This window comes from Panulirus ornatus, chromosome 26, assembly GCF_036320965.1.
Source record: "Panulirus ornatus isolate Po-2019 chromosome 26, ASM3632096v1, whole genome shotgun sequence".
Lineage (NCBI taxonomy): Eukaryota > Metazoa > Arthropoda > Malacostraca > Decapoda > Palinuridae > Panulirus > Panulirus ornatus.
The window spans coordinates 11,740,492-11,767,194 of record NC_092249.1 but is presented as its reverse complement, the minus strand read 5'-3'; the positions used below and the strand labels follow the sequence as shown (position 1 = coordinate 11,767,194).

The 26,703-nt window shown below is 42.7% G+C and overlaps 1 protein-coding gene across 1 annotated transcript in view; it reads left to right on the top strand.

Annotated features, from left to right (window-relative positions):
- Positions 1-26,703, top strand: part of RnrS (ribonucleoside-diphosphate reductase subunit M2) — a 67,037-nt gene that overhangs the window by 11,813 nt on the left and 28,521 nt on the right. The window contains exons 2-3 of the mRNA XM_071677978.1: positions 6,231-6,350; positions 13,628-13,777. Of these exons, the coding sequence (XP_071534079.1) occupies positions 6,231-6,350; positions 13,628-13,777 (270 nt within the window). The remainder of the gene's footprint in view (positions 1-6,230; positions 6,351-13,627; positions 13,778-26,703) is intronic.

Below are 26,703 nucleotides of genomic sequence, written 5' to 3'. Positions count from 1 at the left end.
AAGTGATTGGTTCTCAGTGAATGTAGGTTTGTGGCAGGGGTGTGTGATATCTCCATGGTTGTTTAATTTGTTTATGGATGGGGTTGTTAGGGAGGTGAATGCAAGAGTTTTGGAAAGAGGGGCAAGTATGCAGTCTGTTGTGGATGAGAGAGCTTGGGAAGTGAGCCAGTTGTGTTCGCTGATGATACAGTGCTGGTGGCTGATTCATGTGAGAAACTGGAGAAGCTGGTGGCTGTGTTTGGTAAAGTGTGTAAAAGAAGAAAGCTGAGAGTAAATGTGAATAAGAGCAAGGTTATTAGGTACAGTAGGGTTGAGGGACAAGTCATTTGGGAGGTAAGATTGAATAGAGAAAAACTTGAGGAAGTAAAGTGTTTTAGATATGTGGGAGTGGACTTGGCAGTGGATGGAACCATGGAAGCGGAAGTGAATCATAGGGTGGGGGAGGGGGCGAACGTTCTTTGAGTGTTGAAGAATGTGTGGAAGTCGAGAACATTATCTTGGAAAGCAAAAATGGGTATGTTTGAAGGAATAATGTTTCCAACAATGTTGTATGGTTGCGAGGCGTGGGCTATGGATAGAGTTGTGCGGAGGTGGGTAGATGTGCTGGAAATGAGTTGTTTGAGGACAATATGTGGTGTGAGGTGGTTTGATCGAGTAAGTAATGTAAGGGTAAGAGAGATGTGTGGTAATAAAAAGAGTGTGGTTGAGAGAGCAGAAGAGGGTGTTTTGAAATGGTTGGTCCTTGGACAGAATGAGTGAGGAAAGATTGACCAAGAGGATATATGTGTCAGAGGTGGAGGGAACGAGGCTAAGTGGGAGACCAAATTGGAGGTGGAAAGATGGAGTGAAGGAGATTTTGAGTGATTGGGGCCTGAACATGCAGGAGGGTGAAAGGCATGCAAGGAATAGATTGAACTGGAATGCTGTGGTATACTGTGGTTGACGTGCTGTCAATGGATTGAACCAGAGCATGTAAAGTGTCTGGGGTAAACCATCGAAAGTTTTGTGGGGCCTGGATGTGGAAAGGGAGCTGTGGTTTCGGTGCATTATATATGGCAGCTAGAGACTGAGTGTGAACGAATGTGGCCTTTGTTGTCTTTTCCTAGTGCTACCTCGCGCACATGCTGGGGTAGGGGATTGCCATTTCATATGTGGCGAGGTGGCGACAGGAATGAATAAGGGGAGACAGTGTGAATTATATACATGTGTATATATGTATATGTCTGTGTGTATATATATATGTATATGTTGAGATCCATAAATCCATGTAGCATTTATGGATCTGGAGAAGGCATATGATAGAGTTGATAGAGATGCTCTGTGGAAGGTATTAAGAATATATGGTGTGGGAGGCAAGTTGTTAGAAGCAGTGAAAAGTTTTTATCGAGGATGTAAGGCATGTGTACGTGTAGGAAGAGAGGAAAGTGATTGGTTCTCAGTGAATGTAGGTTTGCGGCAGGGGTGTGTGATGTCTCCATGGTTGTTTAATTTGTTTATGGATGGGGTTGTTAGGGAGGTAAATGCAAGAGTTTTGGAAAGAGGGGCAAGTATGAAGTCTGTTGGGGATGAGAGAGCTTGGGAAGTGAGTCAGTTGTTGTTCGCTGATGATACAGCGCTGGTGGCTGATTCATGTGAGAAACTGCAGAAGCTGGTGACTGAGTTTGGTAAAGTGTGTGAAAGAAGAAAGTTAAGAGTAAATGTGGATAAGAGCAAGGTTATTAGGTACAGTAGGGTTGAGGGTCAATTCAATTGGGAGGTGAGTTTGAATGGAGAAAAACTGGAGGAAGTGAAGTGTTTTAGATATCTGGGAGTGGATCTGGCAGCGGATGGAACCATGGAAGCGGAAGTGGATCATAGGGTGGGGGAGGGGGCGAAAATTCTGGGAGCCTTGAAGAATGTGTGGAAGTCGAGAACATTATCTCGGAAAGCAAAAATGGGTATGTTTGAAGGAATAGTGGTTCCAACAATGTTGTATGGTTGCGAGGCGTGGACTATGGATAGAGTTGTGCACAGGAGGATGGATGTGCTGGAAATGAGATGTTTGAGGACAATGTGTGGTGTGAGGTGGTTTGATCGAGTAAGTAACGTAAGGGTAAGAGAGATGTGTGGAAATAAAAAGAGCGTGGTTGAGAGAGCAGAAGAGGGTGTTTTGAAATGGTTTGGTCACCTGGAGAGAATGAGTGAGGAAAGATTGACCAAGAGGCTATATGTGTCGGAGGTGGAGGGAACGAGGAGAAGAGGGAGACCAAATTGGAGTTGGAAAGATGGAGTGAAAAAGATTTTGTGTGATCGGGGCCTGAACATGCAGGAGGGTGAAAGGAGGGCAAAGAATAGAGTGAATTGGAGCGATGTGGTATACCGGGGTTGACGTGCTGTCAGTGGATTGAATCAAGGCATGTGTATGGGGGTGGGTTGGGCCATTTCTTTCGTCTGTTTCCTTGCACTACCTCGCAAACGCGGGAGACAGCGACAAAGCCAAAAAAAAAAAAAAAAATATGTTGAGATATATAGGTATGTATTTGTGCGTGTGTGGACGTGCATATATATACGTGTATGTGGGTTGGTTGGGCCATTGTTTCGTGTGTTTCCTTGCGCTACTTTGCTATCGCGGGAGAGAGCGACAAAGTATGATATATGAAATATGAATAAGATATTTATTTATTTATTTTGCTTTGTCGCTGTCTCCCGCGTTTGCGAGGTAGCGCAAGGAAACAGATGAAAGAAATGGCCCAACCCACCCTCATACACAATGTATACACACACATGTCCACACATGCAAATATACATACCTATACATCTCAATGTACACATATATATACATACACAGACACATACATATATACCCATTCACACAATTCACACTGTCTGCCCCCATTCACTCCCATCGCCACCTCGCCACACATGGAATACCATCCCCCTCCCCCCCTCATGTGTGCGAGGTAGCACTAGGAAAAGACAACATAGGCCCCATTCGTTCACACTCAGTCTCTAGCTGCCGCGCAATAATGCCCGAAACCACAGCTCCCTTTCCACATCCAGGCCCCACACAACTTTCCATGGTTTACCCCAGACGCTTCACATACCCTGATTCAATCCACTGACAGCACGTCAACCCCGGTATACCACATCGATCCAATTCACTCTATTCCTTGCCCTCCTTTCACCCTCCTGCATGTTCAGGCCCCGATCACACAAAATCTTTTTCACTCCATCTTTCCACCTACAATTTGGTCTCCCACTTCTCCTCGTTCCCTCCACCTTCGACACATATATCCTCTTGGTCAATCTTTCCTCACTCATTCTCTCCATGTGCCCAAACCATTTCAAAACACCCTCTTCTGCTCTCTCAACCACGCTTTTTTTTTTTTCCACACATCTGTCTTGCCTTTTCATTACTTACTAGATCAAACTGCCTCACACCACATATTATCCTCAAACATCTCATTTCCAACACATCCATACCCCTCTGCACAACTCTACCTATAGCCCATGCCTTGGAACCATATAACATTGTTGGAACCACTATTCCTTCAAACACATATTATTGCTTTTTGAAATAATGTTCTTGCCTTCCACACATTTTTCAACGCTCCCAAAACTTTTGCCCCCTTCCCCACCCTGTGACTCACTTCCGCTTCCATGGTTCCATCTGCTGCGAAATCCACTCCTAGATATGTAAAACACTTCACTTCCTCCATTTTTTTTCCATTCAAACTGACCTCCCAACTGATTTGTTCCTCCACCCTACTGAACCTAATAACCGTGTTCTTATTCACATTTACTCGCTGATTTTTCCTTTCACACTTTACCTAACTCAGTCACCAACTTCTACAGTATGGTTCATGTTGAAAAGCCTGAGGATTGGCGGAACTTGAGGAAGAAGTAGTAGGTAGGTATATAACGAAAAGCCTCTGTGGCTTGTTAAGAGTGGGGCACAAAAGCTGAGAAGCGGCATTGGAGTTCAGCTTTGGAGACTTGCTGTGGCCACCCCTGTGAACGAGTTCCCGGACTGAATGGCCATCAAATATAAATATCATAGATGAAGAGATTTATACCCCTACACCACTTCACATATTTATTTACCTTCAGTTGAGATATCTCCCTATGTCTGGTTTTCCATTAGCTGCTGTGCATTTTAATCCTTATGCAGAGAATATGGTCTGTATGGAGCCTCAGCTCTGAACTTTACTTTCTAATTGTTTCTGCACCTTCAGATCCCAGCAGTTATTCAGTTTCTTTTAGCCATTGTATCTTTGTTTACAGTAAAATACTTATGACACTAGTCCTTGATACTTATTTCTTTTATGTGCTAGGGATTTACTGCACTTTATATGAAAAATTAAGCCACTGCTCTTATGAGGGTGAGTATGGGTGTTTAGATGTATAGAAGTCCTGATGTATGGATGTAAAGCATAGACAATGTAGGAGAATGTGCACAGAAGGGTGGATGTGTTGGAAGTTACATGTTTGAAGACAGTGATGTGAAGTGTGTTCGATTAAGTAATAGAAGGGGTTAGCGAGAGGTATGTTATTAAAAGAAATGCAGTTAAGAGGTGAAGTGTGTGCTGAAATAGTATGGACATATGGAGAGAATGAGTGATGAGAGGTTGACAGAGAATGTATGTGAGAAGTGGAGGGAAAAAGGAGAAGGGGAGATGTACATGGAGATTAAAGGATGGAGGGAAAAGTTTTTTGAATGGTTGAAGCCAAAACATGCAGGAGAATGAAGTGCTTAGGGGATGGGATACTGTGAATGGAAGTGATGTGTTGTCAGTAGATAGAATGAGGGCACATGAAGCAGTTTTAGGGGAACCCCAGAGAGGTTGGTGGGGCCTGGATTTGGACAAGGGGATGTGGTTTCTATGCATTAATACATGACAGCTGATGCAAGCATACGAGGCTTTTTCTTTGGCGTTTCCTGGCACTACCTTGTTCATGGAGGAAATGGCGAATAAGTTTAGAAAAATGTACGGGAGTATGCTGAAAGTGAGCTCGAGCAATACGAAGACTAGTTATTGAGAGAGATTGGTGAATGACTGGTAGGTATGGATAAGTTTGGGTGTTTTTGAAGTAAAGTTCAGTAATGGTAGTTTTAGGAAAGCTGAAGTTGAGAATGATGGTATAAAGAATAATCAGTTGCTCCATAAGCTATGTTCAATATGAAAAATTTAAGTACACAGGAGAGTGAGAAGTTTCCATGACAAGTGTCCTTCCAGCCCTGACTGCTGAATGTTAAACACTAGTATGGTATGGTCTTGTATAAGTCACAGTACAGTAGATGATTGACTTGTAAAGAAGATAAAGCTAATAATACAGTTGAAGAAATGTACAAGGAAGAAGGCAAACAAGAGGTGGAAGGTAGATGCTGCAAGACTGAAATAGGTATAAGTAGGTAGTAGTTGCTGGGCATTCACCAATCAGGGAAGTATGTTACCAGTATTACCCATTTGGGTATTGGGAGGTTTAGTGACAGTTGCGTAGAGTCAGCACTTCAGTGGTCGTCAGGTTGCACTCGACTGACTCAGGTAGCTGTCTTTTCTTTCTGCCTAACCCACATGTGGACTGCTGGCATTCTGTACACAAACATAGTCTCTCTTTGTCATACTCAACACTCGACAACACTTACACAAACATAGTCTCTCTTTGTCATACTCAACACTCGACAACACTTAACTTGCACAGCTCATTCTTTGTTACTACATTTTCCTGAGGTGAGCATTATGCATCAGGAACATTTAGGCAGGTAGGCAGGAGCCTTTGGAATATTGGGTAGGAACATAAGGCAGGAGCCCCTGCATACACTGAGCCAAAGATACCCTCTTCCAGTGGCCTGTTAGGGTGAGGCATAAAGGCTAAGACTCTATTGTTGTGATCACCCCTTTGTGGGAATTCTAGTTGGGAACAGGCATCAGAGACATAGATAGATAGGGTAGAATAGGGCTAGAGGTATTTTAGATGAATATGCTAGAGTAATGTAAGCATTTTGTATATTGAGGTGATTTTAGCAGAGATGCCAGTGTTGCTTGACATTCAACTTAGTGTGTAAAGTGAAGAGAAGTTTCATAGTTAATTTTATTGTAGCTAGGCTTGAAGATGTGTAATTTAAAAGGTTAGATATGCCTAATCCACCTTTTGAGAGTTGATGATCTACATAGTATTTTTATTGATGCTATTTTAATTTCCTTTTGCTGATATTTATGATTAAGTACATCAACAGATCTATATTACAGGTCTTGAAGCCTATGAATGTGAGTAATGTATTCAAGTCAAAGAATGGTTCACCCATCAAGGATAAGGCAAATGAGATCAGTTCGCCCATCAAGGATAAGGTGAAGAATGAGACCAGCAAGGTAAGGTATTTCATGCATGGAATCATTCTCAGTAGAAAGAATGATTCTTACTTGTCTGAGCCAAAAAAATAGTATTTACTCTGGTCATTTGATTCTATTTATTGAAGGGCAGCCTATTGTAAAGTATATCTGCTGTTGTTTATACTTGTTTGATAATGCTGATAATAGATCTGGGACCTTGACTGCTGCTCCTGCATATGGCTGCCATGCCTTCCCACCCTGGCCACCACACTCTTTCTCATCACCATTACACCCTCCCACTCTGGCCACCACACCCTTCCTCACCACCATTGTACCCTCCCACCCTGGCCACCACAGTCTTTCTCATCACCATTACACCCTCCCACTCTGGCCACCACACCCTTCCTCACCACAATTGTACCCTCCCACCCTGGCCACTACACCTTTCGTCACCACCATCACACCCTCCCACCCTGGCCACCACTTCCTTTGTCATCACCCTTTCACCCTGGCCACCACACCCTTTGTCATCACCCTCCCACCCAGGCCACCACACTCTTCTCACCACCATCATACCCTCCCACCCTGGCCACCATACCCTTCCTCACCACCATCATACCCTCCCACCCTGGCCACCACACCCTTCCTCACCACCATCATACCCTCCCACCCTGGCCACCACCATTACATTACACTCTCCCACCCTCACCATCATCATGTCCTTCCACCCTGGCCACCACACCCTACTTCACTCTGGCCATGCCTTCTTACCCTACCACCTTGACTCTCATACTCAACCTCACCACCACCAATTGTTAGGTCCATGGCTACCACATCATCCCTCACCATCACCACTTCCTCCCTGGCTATCATGTACTTCCTCATTGGTTAACAGACTCTTCCTCTACCAACACACTATTCTGTGCATGTTCAGGTCCCAATTGCTCAAAAATCTTTTTCATTTCATCCATCCATCCATCAACAAAATTTGGTCTGCTTCTCCTTGTTCCCTCCACTTTTGATACAAACATCCTCTTTGTCAAGCTTTCCTTGCTTATTCTCTCCATATGTTGAGGGACAAGTCAATTGGGAGGTAAGTTTGAATGGAAAGAAAATGGAGGAAGTAAAGTGTTATAGATATTTGGGAGTGGATTTGGCAGTGGATGGAACCATGGAAGCGGAAGTGAGTCACAGGGTGGGGGAGGGGCGAAAGTTCTTGGAGCATTGAAAGGTGTGGAAGGCGAGGACATTATATCCAAAAGCAAAAATGGGTATGTTTGAATGAATAGTGGTTCCAACAATGTTATATGGTTGCGAGGCTTGGGTTATAGATAGGGTTGTGCGGAGGAGGTTGGTTGTATTGGAAATCAGAAATTGAGGACAATATGTGGTGTGAGGTGGTTTGATCGAGTAAGAAATGAAAGGGTAAGAGAGATGTGTGGTATTAAAAAGAATGTGGTTGAGAGAGCAGAAGAGGGTGTATTGAAATAGTTTGGTCACATGTAGAGAATGAGTGAGGAAAGATTGACAAAGAGGATGTATGTGTCGGAGGTGGAGGGAACGAGAAGTGGGAAACCAAATTGGAAGTGGAAGGATGGAGTGAAAAAGATTTTGAGCAATCGGGGCATGAACGTGCAGAAAGTTGAAAGGTGTGCAAGAAATAGAGTGAATTGGAACGATGTTGTATACCGGGGTTGACGTGCTGTCGATGGGTTGAACCAGGGCATGTGAAGCGTATAGGGTAAACCATGGAAAGTTTTGTGGTGCTTGGATGTGGAAAGGGAGCTGTGGTTTCGGTGCATTATTACATGACAGCTAGAGACTGAGTGTGAACGAATGTGGCCTTTGTTGTCTTTTCCTAGCGCTACCTTGCACACATGAGGGGGGAAGGGGTTGTTATTTCATGTGTGGTGGGGTGGCGATGGGAATGAATAAAGGCAGACAGTATGAATTATGTACGTGTATATATGTCTGTGTGTGTATATATATGTTTCATGTTGAGATGTATAGGTAGGTATATTTGCGTGTGTGGATGTGTATGTATATACATGTGTATGTAGGTGGGTTGGGCCATTCTTTCATCTGTTTCCTTGCGCTACCTTGGTAACACGGGAGACAGCGACAAAGCAAAATAAATTAATAATATTTATTTATTATTATATATATACCCAGGGATATATATTTATTTTTATTTTTATATCTGGGGACAGGGGAGAAAGAATACTTCCCACGCATTCCTCACGTGTCGTAGAAGGCGACTAAAGGGGATGGGAGCAGGGGGATAGAAACCCTCCCCTCCTTGTATTTTAAATTTCTAAAAGGGGAAACAGAAGGAGTCAAGCGGGGAGTGATCATCCCCCTCGAGGCTCAGATTGGGGAGTCTAAATGTGTGTGGATGTAACCAAGATGAGAAAAAAGGAGAGATAGGTAGTATGTTTGAGGAAAGGAACCTGGATGTTTTGGCTCTTGAGTGAAACGAAGCTCAAGGGTAAAGGGGAAGAGTGGTTTGGGAATGTCTTGGCAATAAAGTCGGGTTAGTGAGAGAACAAGAGCAAGGGAAGGAGTAGCACTACTCGTGAAAGAGGAGTGGTGGGAGTATGTGACAGAGTGCAAGAAAGTAAACTAGATTGATATGGGTAAAACTGAAAGTTGATGGAGAGAGATGGGTGATTATTGGTGCATATGCACCTGGGCATGAGAAGAAAGATCATGAGAGGCAAGTGTTTTGGGAGTAGCTGAATGAGTGTGTTAGTGGTTTTGATGCACAAGACTGGGTTATAGTGATGGGTTATTTGAGGGCAAAGGTGAGTAATGTGGAAGTTGAGGGAATAATTGGTATACATGGGGTGTTCAGTGTTGTAAATGGAAATGGTGAAGAGCTTGTAGATTTATGTGCAGAAAAAGGACTGGTGATTGGGAATACCTGGTTTGAAAAGAGAGATATACATAAGTATATGTATGTAAGTAGGAGAGATGGCCAGAGAGAGTTATTGGATTGTGTGTTAATTGATAGACGCATGAAAGAGAGACTTTTGGATGTTAATGTGCTGAGAGGTGCAACTGGAGGGATGTCTGATCATTATCTTGTGGAGACGAAGGTGAAGATTTGTAGAGGTTTTCAGAAAAGAAGAGAGAATGTTGGGGTGAAGAGAGTGGTGAGAGTAAGTGAGCTTGGGAAGGAGACTTGTGTGAGGAAGTACCAGGAGAGACTGAGTACAGAATGGAAAAAAGTGAGAACAAAGGAGGTAAGGGGAGTGGGGGAGGAATGGGATGTATTTAGGGAAGCAGTGATGGCTTGCGCAAAAGATGCTTGTGGCATGAGAAGCGTGGGAGGTGGGCAGATCAGAAAGGGTAGTGAGTGGTGGGATGAAGAAGTAAGATTATTAGTGAAAGAGAAGAGAGAGGCATTTGGACGATTTTTGCAGGGAAATAATGCAGATAAGTGGGAGATGTATAAAAGAAAGAGGCAGGAGGTCAAGAGAAAGGTGCAAGAGGTGAAAAAGAGGGCAAATGAGAGTTGGGGTGAGAGAGTATCACGAAATTTTAGGGAGAATAAAAAGATGTTTTGGAAGGAGGTAAATAAAGTGCGTAAGACAAGGGAACAAATGGGAACTGCAGTGAAGGGCGCAAATGGGGAGGTGATAACAAGTAGTGGTGATGTGAGAAGGAGATGGAGTGATTTTGAAGTGAGTATTTTGATGATAAGAGTGGCAGATATAGGGTGTTTTGGTTGAGGTGGTATGCAAAGTGAGAGGGTTAGGAAGAATGATTTGGCAAACAGAGAAGAGATAGTAAAAGCTTTGCGGAAGATGAAAGCTGGCAAGGCAGTGGGTTTGGATGGTATTGCAGTGGAATTTATTAAAAAGGGGGTGACTGTATTGTTGACTGGTTGGTAAGATTATTTAATGTATGTATGATTCATGGTGAGGTGCCTGAGGATTGGTAGAATGCTTACATAGTGCCATTGTACAAAGGCAAAGGGGACAAAGGTGAGTACTCAAATTACAGAGGTATAAGTTTGTTGAGTATTCCTGGTAAATTATATGAGAGGGTATTGATTGGGAGGGTAAAGGCATGTACAGAGCATCAGATTGGGGAAAAGCAGTGTGGTTCCAGAAGTGGTAGAGGATGTGTGGATCAGGTGTTTGCTTTGAAGAATGTATGTGAGAAATACTTAGAAAAGCAAATGGATTTGTATGTAGCATTTATGGATCTGGAGAAGGCATATGATAGAGTTGGTAGAGATGCTCTGTGGAAGGTATTAAGAATATATGGTGTGGGAGGCAAGTTGTTAGAAGCAATGAAAAGTTTTTATCGAGGATGTAAGGCATGTGTACATGTAGGAAGAGAGGAAAGTGATTGGTTCTCAGTGAATGTAGGTTTGCGGCAGGGGTGGGTAATGGCTCCATGGTAGTTTAATTTGTTTATGGATGGGGTTGTTAGGGAGGTGAATGCAAGAGTTTTGGAGAGGCAAGTATGCAGTCTGTTGTGGATGAGAGAGCATGGGAAGTGTCAGTTGTTGTTCGCTGATGATACAGCACTGGTGGCTGATTCATGTGAGAAACTGCAGAAGCTGGTGACTGAGTTTGATAAAGTGTGTGAAAGAAGAAAGCTGAGAGTAAATGTGAATAAGAGCAAGGTTATTAGGTACAGAAGGGTTGAGGGTCAAGTCAATTGGGAGGTAAGTTTGAGTGGAGAAAAACTGGAGGATGTGAAGTGCTTTAGATGTCTGGGAGTGGATTTGGCAGCGGATGGAACCATGGAAGCGGAAGTGAATCATAGGGTGGGGGAGGGAGTGAAAATTCTGGGAGCGTTGAAGAATGTGTGGAAGTCGAGAACATTATCTCGGAAAGCAAAAATGGGAATGTTTGAAGGAATAGTGGTTCCAACAATGTTGTATGGTTGCGAGGCGTGGGCTATGGATAGAGTTGTGCGGAGGAGGGTAGATATGCTGGAAATGAGATGTTTGAGCACAACATGTAGTGTGAGGTGGTTTGATCGAGTAAGTAATGTAAGGGTAAGAGAGATGTGTGGAAATAAAAAGAGTGTGGTTGTGAGAGCAGAAGAGGGTGTTTTGAAATGGTTTGGTCACATAGAATGAGTGAGGAAAGATTGTCCAAGAGGATATATGTGTCAGAGGTGGAGGGAACGAGAAGTGGGAGACCCAATTGGAGGTGGAAAGATGGAGTGAAAAAGATTTTAAGTGATCGGGGCCTGAACATGCTGGAGGTTGAAAGGCGTGCAATGAATAGCGTGAATTGGAACGATATGGTATACCAGGGTGGATGTGGTGTCAATGGATTGAACCAGGGCATGTGAAGTGTCTGGGGTAAACCATGAAAAGTTCTGTGGTGCCTGGATGTGGAAAGGGAGCTGTGGTTTTGGTGCATTATTACATGACAGCTAGAGACTGAGTGTGAACGAATGGGGCCTTTGTTGTCTTTTCCTAGCGTTACCTCGCGCACATGCGGTGGGAAGGGGGTTGTTATTTCATGTGTGGTGGGGTGGTGATGGGAATGAATAAAGTCAGACAGTATGAATTATGTACATGTGTAAATATGTTTGTCTGTGTGTGTATATATATGTATACTTTGAGATGTTTAGGTATGTATATTGCGTGTGTGGAAGTGTATATATATATACATGTGTATGTGGGTGATTTGGGCCATTTCTTTCGTCTGTTTCCTTGCACTTCCTCGCTAACGCGGGAGACAGCAACAAAAATGAATAATGATATATAACGTGTATGTTGGGGAGTTGGGCTATTCTTTCGTCTGTTTCCTTGTGCTACCTCGCTAACGCGGGAGACAGCAACAGAGTAAAATAAAAAGATACACATGTACATATATATACTTGCTGCCTTCATCCATTCCCGTCGCCACTTTGCCACCCATAAAATAGCTTTCCCTACCCCTCCTCCAGCGAGGTAGCACCAGGAAGACAAAAAAAGCCATATTCGTTCACTCTCAGTCTCTAGCTGTCATGTGTAATGTACCAAAACCACAGCTCCCTTTCCACATCCATGCCCCACAGACCTTTCCATGGTTTACCCCAGACGCTTCATATGCCCAGATTCAATCCATTGACAGCACATCGACCCTGGTATACCACATTGTCCAGTTCACTCTATTCCTTGTACGCCTTTCACCCTCCTGTATGTTCAGGCCCTGATTGCTGAAAATCATTTTTACTCCATCCTTCCACCTCCAGTTTGGTCTCCCACTTCTTCCCTCTGCTTCTGACACATATATCTTCTTTGTCAGTCTTTCCTCACTCATTCTCTTCATGTGTCCAAACCATTTCAACACCCTCTTCCGCTCTCAACTATACTCTTTATATTACCACACATCTCTCGTACCCTTTCATTACTTACTAGATCAAACCAGCTCACACCTCATATTGTCCTCAGACATTTCATTTCCAACACATCCACCCTCCTTTGCACAACCCTATCTATAGCTCACGCCTTACAACCATATGACATTGTTGGAACCAATATTCCTTCAAACATGCCCGTTTTTGCTCTCTGAGATAACATTCTTGCCTTCCATACATTCGTCGATGCTCCCAGAACCTTTGGCCACTTCCCCACCCTGTGACTCACTTCCGCTTCCATGGTTCCATCCGCTGTTAAGTCCACTTCCAGATATCTAAAACACTTCCTCCAGTTTTTCTTCTTTCAAACTTACCTCCCAATTTACTTGTCCCTCAACCCTACTGAACCTAATAACCTTGCTGTTACTCACATTTACTTTCAACTTTTTCACACACTTTACCAAACTCAGTCACCAACTTTTCCAGTTTCTCACCTAAATCAGCTACCAGCACTGTGTCATCAGTGAACAGCTAGCTGAGTGTTAGTAGATTTTTTTTTCTTTTGTGCACTATCTCATGATATATAGGTTAGTGATGATGTTTCCTTTGGGGTGGCACTAGCATTGGATGAAGGTAATTATGAATATATACATGTGTATATGTGCATCTATGTATGTATATATGTGTGTATATGAGTCGATGGGTCATTCATTGTCTTTTTCATGGTGCTACTTTGATAATGCTGGAAATGGCGATCACGTATAATGAAATAAAGGAATATTGATAAGTGAATGTAAATAGAATATAATACTGTATGTAGTTGTTTGCTTTATGGATCATTTTGGGTTGTGTATGTATAGATAAAGGCATTGCATATTTTAGTAGTATAATTGGACAAATGTAATTTTTGGAATACCATATCACCCTTAAAAGTTTTTAAAGATGAAGATGATGTAAAAAGAATTTGTATGTTATTTAGGCTCATGGTTGAAATTTTTCAGGTAATTGCAATTGATAAGGAGGTAGAGCCTCTTTTGAGGGATAATCCTGGTCGCTTTGTTATTTTCCCCATCAAATATCAAGATATCTTCCAGATGTACAAGAAGGCTGTAGCATCTTTCTGGACTGTTGAAGAAGTGGACCTGTCAAAGGTAAATTTCTTTTTCAATTATAGATGGTTTTGGTGCATTGCACATGACTGCTAGATAATGTTGAAGATGTGGACCTGTCAAAGGTTAATTTCTTTTTCAATGAGGGATGGTTGTGGTACATTGCACGTGACTACTAGAGAATGCTGAAGAGGTTGACTTCTCAAAAGTAGATTTCTTTTTCAATGAGGGATGGTTTTTGTGCATTGCACATGGCTGCTAGAGAATGGATGAAACTGAATGTGGCCTTTCTTCATCTTTTCCTGATACCACATTTGTGATGTGAGGAACTGCAGTCAAGTATAGAAAATTTAGAAATGCAGTAAAGCATTATACAATTTTAATTTTGTCTCCTTATACCTGGAAGGATTGTATGAAGTTATGCAAATGGTATTGGAGGTAAAAATAATTTTTGCAGATGAACCCCATTCAATCTATCAGTTGATGTGCGAACCTAAAACTTTTTTTGCATTTGAACAGTTGCAGTTGATCCGGCTAATAGAATAGATATCTTATTTTTATTTGTAGATTTAAGATTTTTGTAATACTTATGTTTCTATGTAGTGAAACTTATATCAAACAAAATCTTTCAATTGCAAATTTAGTTTTTTAATAACCAAAACACTTTAGTGTAGTTTTATTTAATGGCAAAACAGTTTTGTTTTAAAAAGTTTATAGACATGTTAACCTGTCCTGAAAATTCATTTGAGCATATATTTAAAAGCTATTTATTATTTATTATTTATCCCTGGGGATAGGGGAGAAAGAATACTTCCCACGTATTCCCTGCGTGTCGTAGAAGGCGACTAAAAGGGGAGGGAGCGGGTGGCTGGAAATCCTCCCCTCTCGTTTTTTTTTTTAATTTTCCAAAAGAAGGAACAGAGAAGGGGGCCAGGTGAGGATTTTCCCTCTAAGGCCCAGTCCTCTGTTCTTAATGCTACCTCGCAAATGCGGGAAATGGCGAATCGTATGAAATAAAAAAAAAAAAAATTTATTATTTAACTTTGAAATGAATATGCTAAACAGTAACTTTTCAGAAACGGTAAGGACGTAATATGCTATTATTATTATTATTATTTTGCTTTGTCGCTGTCTCCCGCGTTAGTGAGGTAGCGCAGGGAAACAGACGAAAGAAATGGCCCAACCCACCCCCATACACATGTATATACATACACGTCCACACACGCAAATATACATACCTATACATCTCAATGTACACATATACATATACACACAGACATATACATATATACACATGTACATAATTCATACTGTCTGCCTTTATTTATTCCCATCACCACCTCGCCACACATGGAATAACATCCCCCTCCCCCCTCGTGTGCGAGGTAGCGCTAGGAAAAGACAACAAAGGCCCCATTCGTTCACACTCTGTCTCTAGCTGTCATGTAATAATGCCCGAAACCACAGCTCCCTTTCCACATCCAGGCCCCACAGAACTTTCCATGGTTTACCCCAGACGCTTCACATGCCCTGGTTCAATCCATTGACACCACGTCCACCCCGGTATACCACATTGATCCAATTCACTCTATTCCTTGTACGCCTTTCACCCTCCTGCATGTTCAGGCCCCGATCACTCAAAATCTTTTTCACTCCATCTTTCCACCTCCAATTTGGTCTCCCACTTCTCCTCGTTCCCTCCACCTCTGACACATATATCCTCTTGGTCAATCTTTCCTCACTCATTCTCTCCATGTGACCAAACCATTTCAAAACACCCTCTTCTGCTCTCTCAACCTTGCTCTTTTTATTTCCACACATCTCTCTTACCCTTACATTACTTACTCGATCAAACCACCTCACACCACATATTGTCCTCAAACATCTCATTTCCAGCACATCCACCCTCCTGCGCACAACTCTACCCACAGCCCACGCCTCGCAACCATACAACATTGTTGGAACCACTATTCCTTCAAACATACCCATTTTTGCTTTCCGAGATAATGTTCTCGACTTCCAAACATTCTTCAAGGCTCCCAGAATTTTCGCCCCCTCCCCCACCCTATGATTCACTTCCACTTCCGTGGTTCCATCCGCTGCCAGATCCACTCCCAGATATCTAACACTTTACTTCCTCCAGTTTTTCTCCATTCAAACTTACCTCCCAGTTTACTTGACCCTCAACCCTACTGTACCTAATAACCTTGCTCTTATTCACATTTACTCTTAACTTTCTTCTTTCACACACTTTACCAAACTCAGTCATCAGCTTCTGCAGTTTCTCACATGAATCAGCCACCAGCGCTGTATCATCAGCGAACAACAACTGACTCACTTCCCAAGCTCTCTCATCCACAACAGACTGCATACTTTCCCCTCTTTCTCAAAACTCTTGCATTCACCTCCCTAACAACCCCATCCATAAACAAATTAAACAACCATGGAGACATCACACACCCCTGCTGCAAACTTACATTCACTGAGAACCAATCACTTTCCTCTTTTCCTACACGTACACATGCCTTACATCCACGATAAAAACTTTTCACTGCTTCTAACAACTTGCCTCCCACACCATATATTCTTAGTATCTTCCACAGAGCATCTCTATCAACTCTTATCATATGCCTTCTCCAGATCCATAAATGCTACATACAAATCCTTTTGCTTTTCTAAGTATTTCTCACATACATTCTTAAAAGCAAACACCTGATCCACACATCCTCTACCACTTCTGAAACCACACTGCTCTTCCCCAATCTGATGCTCTGTACATGCCTTCACCCTCTCAATCAATATTCTCCCATATAATTTACCAGGAATACTCAATAAACTTATACCTCTGTAATTTGAGCACTCACCTTTGTCCCCTTTGCCTTTGTACAATGGCACTATGCAAGCATTCTGCCAATCCTCAGGCACCTCACCATGAATCATACATACATTAAATAACTTTACCAACCAGTCAAGAATACAGTCACCCCCTTTTTTAATAAATTCCATTGCAATACCATCCAAACCTGCTGCCTTGCCGGCTTTCATCTTCCGCAAAGCTTTTACTACCTCTTCTCTGTTTACCAAATCATTTTCCCTAACCCTCTCACTTTGCACACCACCTCGACCAAAACACCCTATATCTGCCCCTCTATCATCAAACACATTCAACAAACCTTCAAAATACTCACTGCATCTCCTTTTCACATCACCATTGTTCCCATTTGCTCCCTTGTCTTACGTGCTTTATTTGCCTCCTTCCAGAACATCTTTTTATTCTCCCTAAAATTTAATGATACTCTCTCACCCCAACTCTCATTTGCCCTCTTTTTCACCTCTTGCACCTTTCTCTTGACCTCCTACCTCTTTCTTTTATACATCTCCCACTCATTTGCATTTTTCCCTGCAAAAATCGTCCAAATGCCTCTCTCTTCTCTTTCACTAATTATCTTACTTCCTCATCCCACCACTCACTACCCTTTCTAATCAACCCTCCTCCCAAGCTTCTCATGCCACAAGCATCTTTTGTGCAAGCCATCACTGCTTCCCTAAATACATCCCATTCCTCCCCCACTCCCCTTACCTCCTTTGTTCTCACCCTTTTCCATTCTGTACTCAGTCTCTCCTGGTACTTCCTCACACAAGTCTCCTTCCCAAGCTTACTTACTCTCACCACCCTTTTCACCCCAACATTCTCTCTTCTTTTCTGAAAACCCATACAAATCTTCACCTTCGCCTCCACAAGATAACGATCAGACATCCCTCCAGTTGCACCTCTCAGCACATTAACATCCAAAAGTCTCTCTTTCACGCGCCTGTCAATTAACATGTAATCCAATAACGCTCTCTGGCCATCTCTCCTACTTACATACGTATACTTATGTATATCTCGCTTTTTAAACCAGGTATTCCCAATCACCAGTCCTTTTTCAGCACATAAATCTACAAGCTCTTCACCATTTCCATTTACAACACTGAACACCCTATGTATACCAATTATTCCCTCAACTGCCACATTACTCACCTTTGCATTCAAATCACCCATCACTATAACCCGGTCTTGTGCATCAAAACCACTAACACACTCATTCAGCTGCTCCTAAAACACTTGCCTCTCATGATCTTTCTTCTCATGCCCAGGTGCATATGCACCAATAATCACCCATCTCTCTCCCATCAACTTTCAGTTTTACCCATATTAATCTAGAATTTACTTTCTTACATTTTATCACATGCTCTTGTCCTCTCAGTAACCCCTGACTTTACTCCCAAGACATACCCAAACCACTCTTCCCCTTTACCCTTGAGCTTCGTTTCACTCAGAGCCAAAACATCCAGGTTCCTTTCCTCAAACATATTACTTATCTCTCCTTTTTTCTCATCTTGGTTACATCCACACACATTTAGACACCGCAATCTGAGCCTTCGAGGAGGATGAGCACTCCCCGCGTGACTCCTTCTGTTTCCCCTTTCAGAAAGTTAAAATACAAGGAGGGGAGGGTTTCTGGCCCCCTGCTCCCGTCCCCTTTAGTCACCTTCTACGACACATGAAGAATGCGTGGGAAGTATTCTTTCTCCCTTATCCCCAGGGATAATGTGTAAATATAATCACTTATTTGCAGGTTGTTTTGATAATATATGATTTTTCATAATTTAATGATAAAGACAGTGTTTCAGTTTACGATTTCTGTAATCAGGATGTACTACACTGTTCTGGAAACTGATCTGGTGAGCACATTCACAAGAAATAATGGCATTTTCTTTGAATGGCAACAAATCTTTTCTATTTTATACCAACAAACATATATGTGTCGGAGGTGGTGGGAACGAGGAGAAGTGGGAGACCAAATTGGAGGTGGAAAGATGGAGTGAAAAAGATTTTGTGTGATCGGGGCCTGAACATGCAGGAGGGTGAAAGGAGGGCAAGGAATAGAGTGAATTGGATCGATGTGGTATACCAGGGTTGACATGCTGTCAGTGGATTGAATCAGGGCATGTGAAGCGTCTGGGGTAAACCATGGAAAGCTGTGTAGGTATGCATATTTGCGTGTGTGGACGTATATATATACATATGTATGGGGGGTGGGTTGGGCCATTTCTTTCGTCTGTTTCCTTGCGCTACCTCGCAAACGCGGGAGACAGCGACAAAGCAAAAAAAAAAAAAAGGAAAAAAAAAAATAAAATAAAATAAATAAAATATATATATATATATATCCCTGGGGATAGGGGAGAAAGAATACTTCCCACGTATTCCCTGCGTGTCGTAGAAGGCGACTAAAAGGGGAGGGAGCGGGGGGCTGGAAATCCTCCCCTCAATTTTTTTTTTAATTTTCCAAAAGAAGGAACAGAGAAGGGGGTCAGGTGAGGATATTCCCTCAGTGGCCCAGTTTCTGTTCTTAACGCTACCTCGCTAACGCGGGAAATGGCAAATAGTTTGAAAAAAAAAAATTTACAGTTACCATATTAAAAGCATCGACCTACCTCACACTGCATTCATGTATTGCTTTTCCATCATGTTAACCTTCTTCTGTCCTGTATCTTCAAATTTAGCCATCTTTGTCTTAACAGGCTGACTTCTTACAGACATCCCTCAGTGCGCCCAAGACCTTTGCTGCCTCTCTCACCCAATGACTCACTAAAGCATCCATGGGTCCCTTTACTGCTAAGTCTGCTCTCATGTATCGAAAGCACTTCACTTCTTCCAGGTTATCCCCATTCACACTTACACTCAAATTATTGTCCAGGCTCATTTTTGCTTCTCATCATAGTATTTATGTTCATGCTTTTCTTTCAAACTTGTTTGCTTTTTCTCATATTAGTAAGGTAGTGCCAGAAACAGATGAAGAAAATGCCTCATTCATGCACATTCATTCTTTAACTGTCATGTGTTATGCACATTCACTAAGTTTTTTCCAGAAAAAAATGCAGGGAGGATTATGAAAGGAAGGTAACAAAGCTTAGATGAAAGTGAAGTGAATGTAGGGATGCAGTCATGTGTGAATGAGGTGTTTAAATTGTTTAGATAAATACTATTAAAGGTTATAGAATTAGTAGTTGGATACAAGGTCATGAGATATGGGAATAAAAAGGGCAATGCATGTTGGACAGTAGAGATTAGAAATGCTGTGGAAGAGAAGAAAAAGGCATATATGGAAGTTCAGCAAAGGAGGAGGGAAGAATGCAAAATATGTAAGTGAAATGTTAAGAAGCTGATGGAGGAAAACAAAGAAAGTGTAGATGAAGATTTTGGAAAGAAGTTAAGTGAAAAGTTTCAGGATAAGAAACTATATTGGAAGGAGGTGAAAAAGGAAAGAGGTGGATATAAGATAAGAAATGTTGATGTGAGAAGTAAGGAAGGGAAATAGCTGAATCAAAAGGAGGAAGTGAAAGGAAGAGGGAAAGAGTATTTTGAAGAACTGATGACTGTAGTAGAAGGGGAGGCAGCAGTTGTTACATGCATGGGTATGGAAGAGGGACAGAAGTGGATACAAGTGCAGGGGCCAATAGCAAAGAGGAAGGTAAGGACAATAATGAGGCTGAAGGTAGGAAAGGCACAAGGAATGGATAGGATTGCGGTTGAAATGCTGAATTATGGAGGAGAAAGTGTGATAGAGTGGATGCATTTTATATGTAATTTAGCATGGAAATAAGATTGTGCTTGAGGATTGGGTGGAATCTATTTTCATCCCTTTATTCAAAGGTAAAGGTGCTAAGGATGTATGTAGCAGTTATAGGGAATAAGTCTTATGTATACCAAGAAATATGAGTAATGGAAGTGACTGAATGCAGAATAAATGAAGAGCAAAAGGGGGTTTTAGAAAGGATAGGGTATCAGATTTTTAAAGTAAAGATGACCTGGACAAGTATTTAGCGAAAGGTAAGGAGTAGTATGCAACTTTTATGGATCTAGAGAAAGCGTATGACAGTTGAGTGGAATAATTTATGGGATGTGTTATAGAGGGACAACTGTTGGATGGTGTGAAAGCCCTCTGTAGAGGAGCCAATGCATGTGTAAGAGTGGATGGAGAGTTGAGCGAAAGTTTTGGGATACATTGTGTGATGCAGGGCTGTGTGACTTCACCTGGGAGCATTGAAGAATGTGTGGAAGGTAAGAACGTTATCTTGTAGCTCAAAAAAGGGTATGGTTGAAGGAATTGGTGTTCCAACAATGTTATATGGTTGTGAGGCATGGGCTATAGACAGGGTTGTGCGGAGGGTGTATGCATTGGAAAGGAAATGTTTGAGGACAATATGTGGTGTGAGGTGGTTTGATCAAGTAAGTAATGAAAGGGTAAGAGAGATGTGTGGTAATAAAAAGAGTGTGGGTGAGAGAGCAGAAGAGCATGTGTTGAAATGGTTTGGATACATGTAGAGAATGAGTGAGGAATTTTTGACAAAGAGGATATATGTGTCGGAGGTGGAGGGAAGAAGGAGAAGCAGGAGACCAAATTGGAGGTGGAAGGATGGAGTGAACAAATTTTGAGTGATTGGGGCCTGAATTTGCAGGAGGGTGAAAGTGTGCAAGGAATAGAGTGACTTGGAATGATTTGGTATACCGGGGTCAACGTGCTGTCAATGGACTTAACCAGGACTTGTGAAGCGTCTGGGGTAAACCATGGAAAGTTTTGTGGGGCCTTGATGTGGAAAGTGAGGTGTGGTTTCGATGCATTACACATGACAGCTAGAGACTGAGTGTGAACAAATGTGGCCTTTTTTGTCTTTTCTTGGCGTTACCACGCTGGGAGGGTGGGATACTTTTTGTGTGTTGGGGATTGCGATGGGAATGGATGAAGGTAGCACGTATAAATATGTACATGTATATGTATATGGGGATGGGGAGAAAGAATACTTCCCACGCATTCCTCAGGTGTCGTAGAAGGCGACTAAAGGGGATGGGAGCGGGGGGTTAGAAAACCTCCCCTCCTTGTATTTTAACTTTCTAAAAGGGGAAATAATAGGACTCACACGGGAAGTGCTCATCCTCCTCGATGGCTTAGATTGGGGTGTCTAAATGTGTGTTGATGTAACCATGATGAGAAAAAAGGAGAGATAGGTAGTATGTTCGAGGAAAGGAACCTGGATGTTTTGGCTCTGAGTGAAACGAAGCTCAAGGGTAAAGGGGAAGAGTGGTTTGGGAATGTCTTGGGAATAAAGTCAGGGGTTAGTGAGAGGACAAGAGCAAGGGAAGGAGTAGCACTACTCATGAAAGAGGAGTGGTGTGAGTATGTGATAGAGTGTAAGGAAGTAAACTCTAGATTGATATGGGTAAAACTGAAAGTTGATGGAGAGAGATGGGTGATTATTGGTGAATATGCACCTGGGCATGAGAAGAAAGATCATGAGAGGCAAGTGTTTTGGGAGCAGCTGAATGAATGTGTTAGTGGTTTTGATGCACGAGACTGGGTTATAGTGATGGGTGATTTGAATGCAAAGGTGAGTAATGTGGCAGTTGAGGGAATAATTGGTATACATGGGGTGTTCAGTGTTGTAAATGGAAATGGTGAAGAACTTGTAGATTTATGTGCTGAAAAAGGACTGGTGATTGGGAATACCTGGTGTAAAAAGAGATATACATAAGTATACGTATGTAGGTAGGAGAGATGGCCAGAGAGCGTTATTGGATTACGTATTAATTGATAGGTGCTCGAAAGAGAGACTTTTGGATGTTAATGTGCTGAGAGGTGCAACTGGAGGGATGTCTGATCATTATCTTGTGGAGGCGAAGGTGAAGATTTGTGGGGGTTTTCAGAAAAGAAGAGAGAATGTGGGGGTGAAGAGAGTGGTGAGAGTAAGTGAGCTTGGGAAGGAGACTTGTGTGAGGAAGTACCAGGAGAGACTGAATACAGAATTGAAAAAGGTGAGAACAAAGGACGTAAGGGGAGTGGGGGAGGAATGGGATGTATTTAGGGAAGCAGTGATAGCTTACGCAGATGCTTGTGGCATGAGAAGCGTGGGAGGTGGGCAGATTAGAAAGGGTATTGAGTGGTGGGGTGAAGAAGTAAGATTATTAGTGAAAGAGAAGATAGAGGCATTTGGACGATTTTTGCAGGGAAATAATGCAAATGAGTGGGAGATGAATAAAAGAAAGAGGCAGGAGGTCAAGAGAAAGGTGCAAGAGGTGAAAAATAGGGTAAATGAGAGTTGGGGTGAGAGAGTATTATTAAATTTTAGGGAGAATAAAATGTTTTGGAAGGAGGTAAATAAAGTGCGTAAGAGAAGGGAACAAATGGGAACTTCAGTGAAGGGGGCTAATGGGGAGGTGATAACAAGTAGTGGTGGTGTGAGAAGGAGATGGAGTGAGTATTTTGAAGGTTTGTTGAAAGTGTTTGATGATAGAGTGGCAGATATAGGGTGTTTTGTTCGAGGTGGTGTGCAAAGTGAGAGGGTTAGGGAAAATGATTTGCTGAGCAGAGAAGAGGTAGGAAAAGCTTTGCGGAAGATGAAAGCTGGCAGGGCAGCGGGTTTGGATGGTATTGCAGTGGAATTTATTAAAAAAGGGGGTGGCTGTATTGTTGGTAAGGTTATTTAATGTATGTATGATTCATGGTGAGGTGCCTGAGGATTGGCAGAATGCTTGCATAGTGCCATTGTACAAAGGCAAAGGGGATAAGAGTGAGTGCTCAAATTACAGAGGTATAAGTTTGTTGAGTATTCCTGGTAAATTATATAGGAGGGTATTGATTGAGAGGGTGAAGGCATGTACAGAGCATCAGACTAGGGAATAGCAATGTGGTTTCGGAAGTGGTAGAAGATGTGTGGATCAGGTGTTTGCTTTGAAGAATGTATGTGAGAAATACTTAGAAAAGCAAATGGATTTGTATGTAGCATTTATGGATCTGGAGAAGGCATATGATAGAGTTGGTAGAGATGCTCTGTGGAAGGATTTAAGGATATATGGTGTGTGAGGCAAGTTGTTAGAAGCAGTGAAAAGTTTTTATCGAGGATGTAAGGCATGTGTACGTGTAGGAAGAGAGGAAAGTGATTGGTTCTCAATGAATGTAGGTTTGTGGCAGGGCTGTGTTGTCTCCATGGTTGTTTAATTTGTTTATGGATGGGGTTGTTAGGGAGGTGAATGCAAGAGTTTTGAGAAAGAGGGAAAGAAGGGCAAGTATGCAGTCTGTTGTGGATGAGAGAGCTTGGGAAGTGAGTCAGTTGTTGTTCGCTGATGATACAGCCCTGGTGGCTGATTCATGTAAGAAACTGCAGAAGCTGGTGACTGAGTTTGGTAAAGTTTGTGAGAGAAGAAAGTTAAGAGTGTATATGAAAAAGATCAAGGTTATTAGGTACAGTAGGGTTGAGGGTCAAGTCAGTTGGGAGGTAAGTTTGAATGGAGAAAAACTGGAGGAAGTAAAGTGTTTTAGATATCTGGGAGTGGATCTGGCAGTGGATGGAACCATGGAAGCGGAAGTGGATCATAGGGTGGGGGAGGAGGCGAAAATCCTGGGAGCCTTGAAGAATGTGTGGAAGTCGAGAACATTATCTCGGAGAGCAAAAATGGGTATGTTTGAAGGAATAGTGGTTCCAACAATGTTGTATGGTTGCGAGGCGTGGGCTATGGATAGAGTTGTGCGCAGGAGGATGGATGTGCTGGAAATGAGATGTTTGAGGACAGTGTGTGGTGTGAGGTGGTTTGATCGAGTAAGTAACGTAAGGGTAAGAGAGATGTGTGGAAATAAAAAGAGCGTGGGTGAGAGAGCAGAAGAGAGTGTTTTGAAATGGTTTGGGCACATGGAGAGAATGAGTGAGGAAAGATTGACCAAGAGGATATATGTGTCGGAGGTGGAGGGAACGAGGAGAAGAGGGAGACCAAATTGGAGGTGGAAAGATGGAGTGAAAAAGATTTTGTGTGATCGGGGCCTGAACATGCAGGAGGGTGAAAGGAGGGCAAGGAATAGAGTGAATTGGATCGATGTGGTATGCCGGGGTTGACGTGCTGTCAGTGTATTGAATCAGGGCATGTGAAGCGTCTGGGGTAAACCATGGTTAGCTGTGTAGGTATGTATATTTGCGTGTGTGGACGTATGTATATACATGTGTATGGGGGTGGGTTGGGCCATTTCTTTCGTCTGTTTCCTTGTGCTACCTCGCAAACGCGGGAGACAGCGACAAAGCATAAAAATATATATATATATATATATTTTTTTTTTTTTTTTTTTTTTATACTTTGTCGCTTTCTCCCGCGTTTGCGAGGTAGCGCAAGGAAACAGACGAAAGAAATGGCCCAACCCCCCCCCCCCCCCATACACATGTACATACACACGTCCACACACGCAAATATACATACCTACACAGCTTTCCATGGTTTACCCCAGACGCTTCACATGCCTTGCTTCAATCCACTGACAGCACGTCAACCCCTGTATACCACATGACTCCAATTCACTCTATTTCTTGCCCTCCTTTCACCCTCCTGCATGTTCAGGCCCCGATCACACAAAATCTTTTTCACTCCATCTTTCCACCTCCAATTTGGTCTCCCTCTTCTCCTCGTTCCCTCCACCTCCGACACATATATCCTCTTGGTCAATCTCTCCTCACTCATTCTCTCCATGTGCCCAAACCATTTCAAAACACCCTCTTCTGCTCTCTCAACCACGCTCTTTTTATTTCCACACATCTCTCTTACCCTTACGTTACTTACTCGATCAAACCACCTCACACCACACATTGTCCTCAAACATCTCATTTCCAGCACATCCATCCTCCTGCGCACATCTCTATCCATAGCCCACGCCTCGCAACCATACAACATTGTTGGAACCACTATTCCCTCAAACATACCCATTTTCGCTTTCCGAGATAATGTTCTCGACTTCCACACATTTTTCAAGGCTCCCAAAATTTTCGCCCCCTCCCCCACCCTATGATCCACTTCCGCTTCCATGGTTCCATCCGCTGACAGATCCACTCCCAGATATCTAAAACACTTCACTTCCTCCAGTTTTTCTCCATTCAAACTCACCTCCCAATTGACTTGACCCTCACCCCTACTGTACCTAATAACCTTGCTCTTATTCACATTTACTCTCAACTTTCTTCTTCCACACACTTTACCAAACACTATCCCTGGGGATAGGGGAGAAAGAATACTTCCCACGTATTCCCGGCGTGTCGTAGAAGGCGACTAAAAGGGAAGGGAGCGGGGGGCTGGAAATCCTCCCCTCTTTTTTTTTTTTTTTTTTTTTTTTTTTTCCAAAGAAGGAACAGAGAAGGGGACCAGATGAGGATAGTCCATCACAGGCCCAGTCCTCTGTTCTTAACGCTACCTCGCTAGCCCGGGAAACGGCGAATGGTATGAAAGAAAGAAAGATATATATATATATATATATATATATATATATATATATATATATATATATATAAGTCAATTGGGAGGTGAGTTGGAATGGAGAAAAACTGGAGGAAGTGAAGTGTTTTAGATATCTGGGAGTGGATCTGTCAGCGGATGGAACCATGGAAGCGGAAGTGGATCATAGGGTGGGGGAGGGGGCGAAAATTTTGGGAGCCTTGAAAAATGTGTGGAAGTCGAGAACATTATCTCGGAAAGCAAAAATGGGTATGTTTGAGGGAATAGTGGTTCCAACAATGTTGTATGGTTGCGAGGCGTGGGCTATGGATAGAGATGTGCGCAGGAGGATGGATGTGCTGGAAATGAGATGTTTGAGGACAATGTGTGGTGTGAGGTGGTTTGATCGAGTAAGTAATGTAAGGGTGAGAGAGATGTGTGGAAATAAAAAGAGCGTGGTTGAGAGAGCAGAAGAGGGTGTTTTGAAATGGTTTGGGCACATGGAGAGAATGAGTGAGGAGAGATTGACCAAGAGGATATATGTGTCGGAGGTGGAGGGAACGAGGAGAAGAGGGAGACCAAATTGGAGGTGGAAAGATGGAGTGAAAAAGATTTTGTGTGATCGGGGCCTGAACATGCAGGAGGGTGAAAGGAGGGCAAGAAATAGAGTGAATTGGAGTCATGT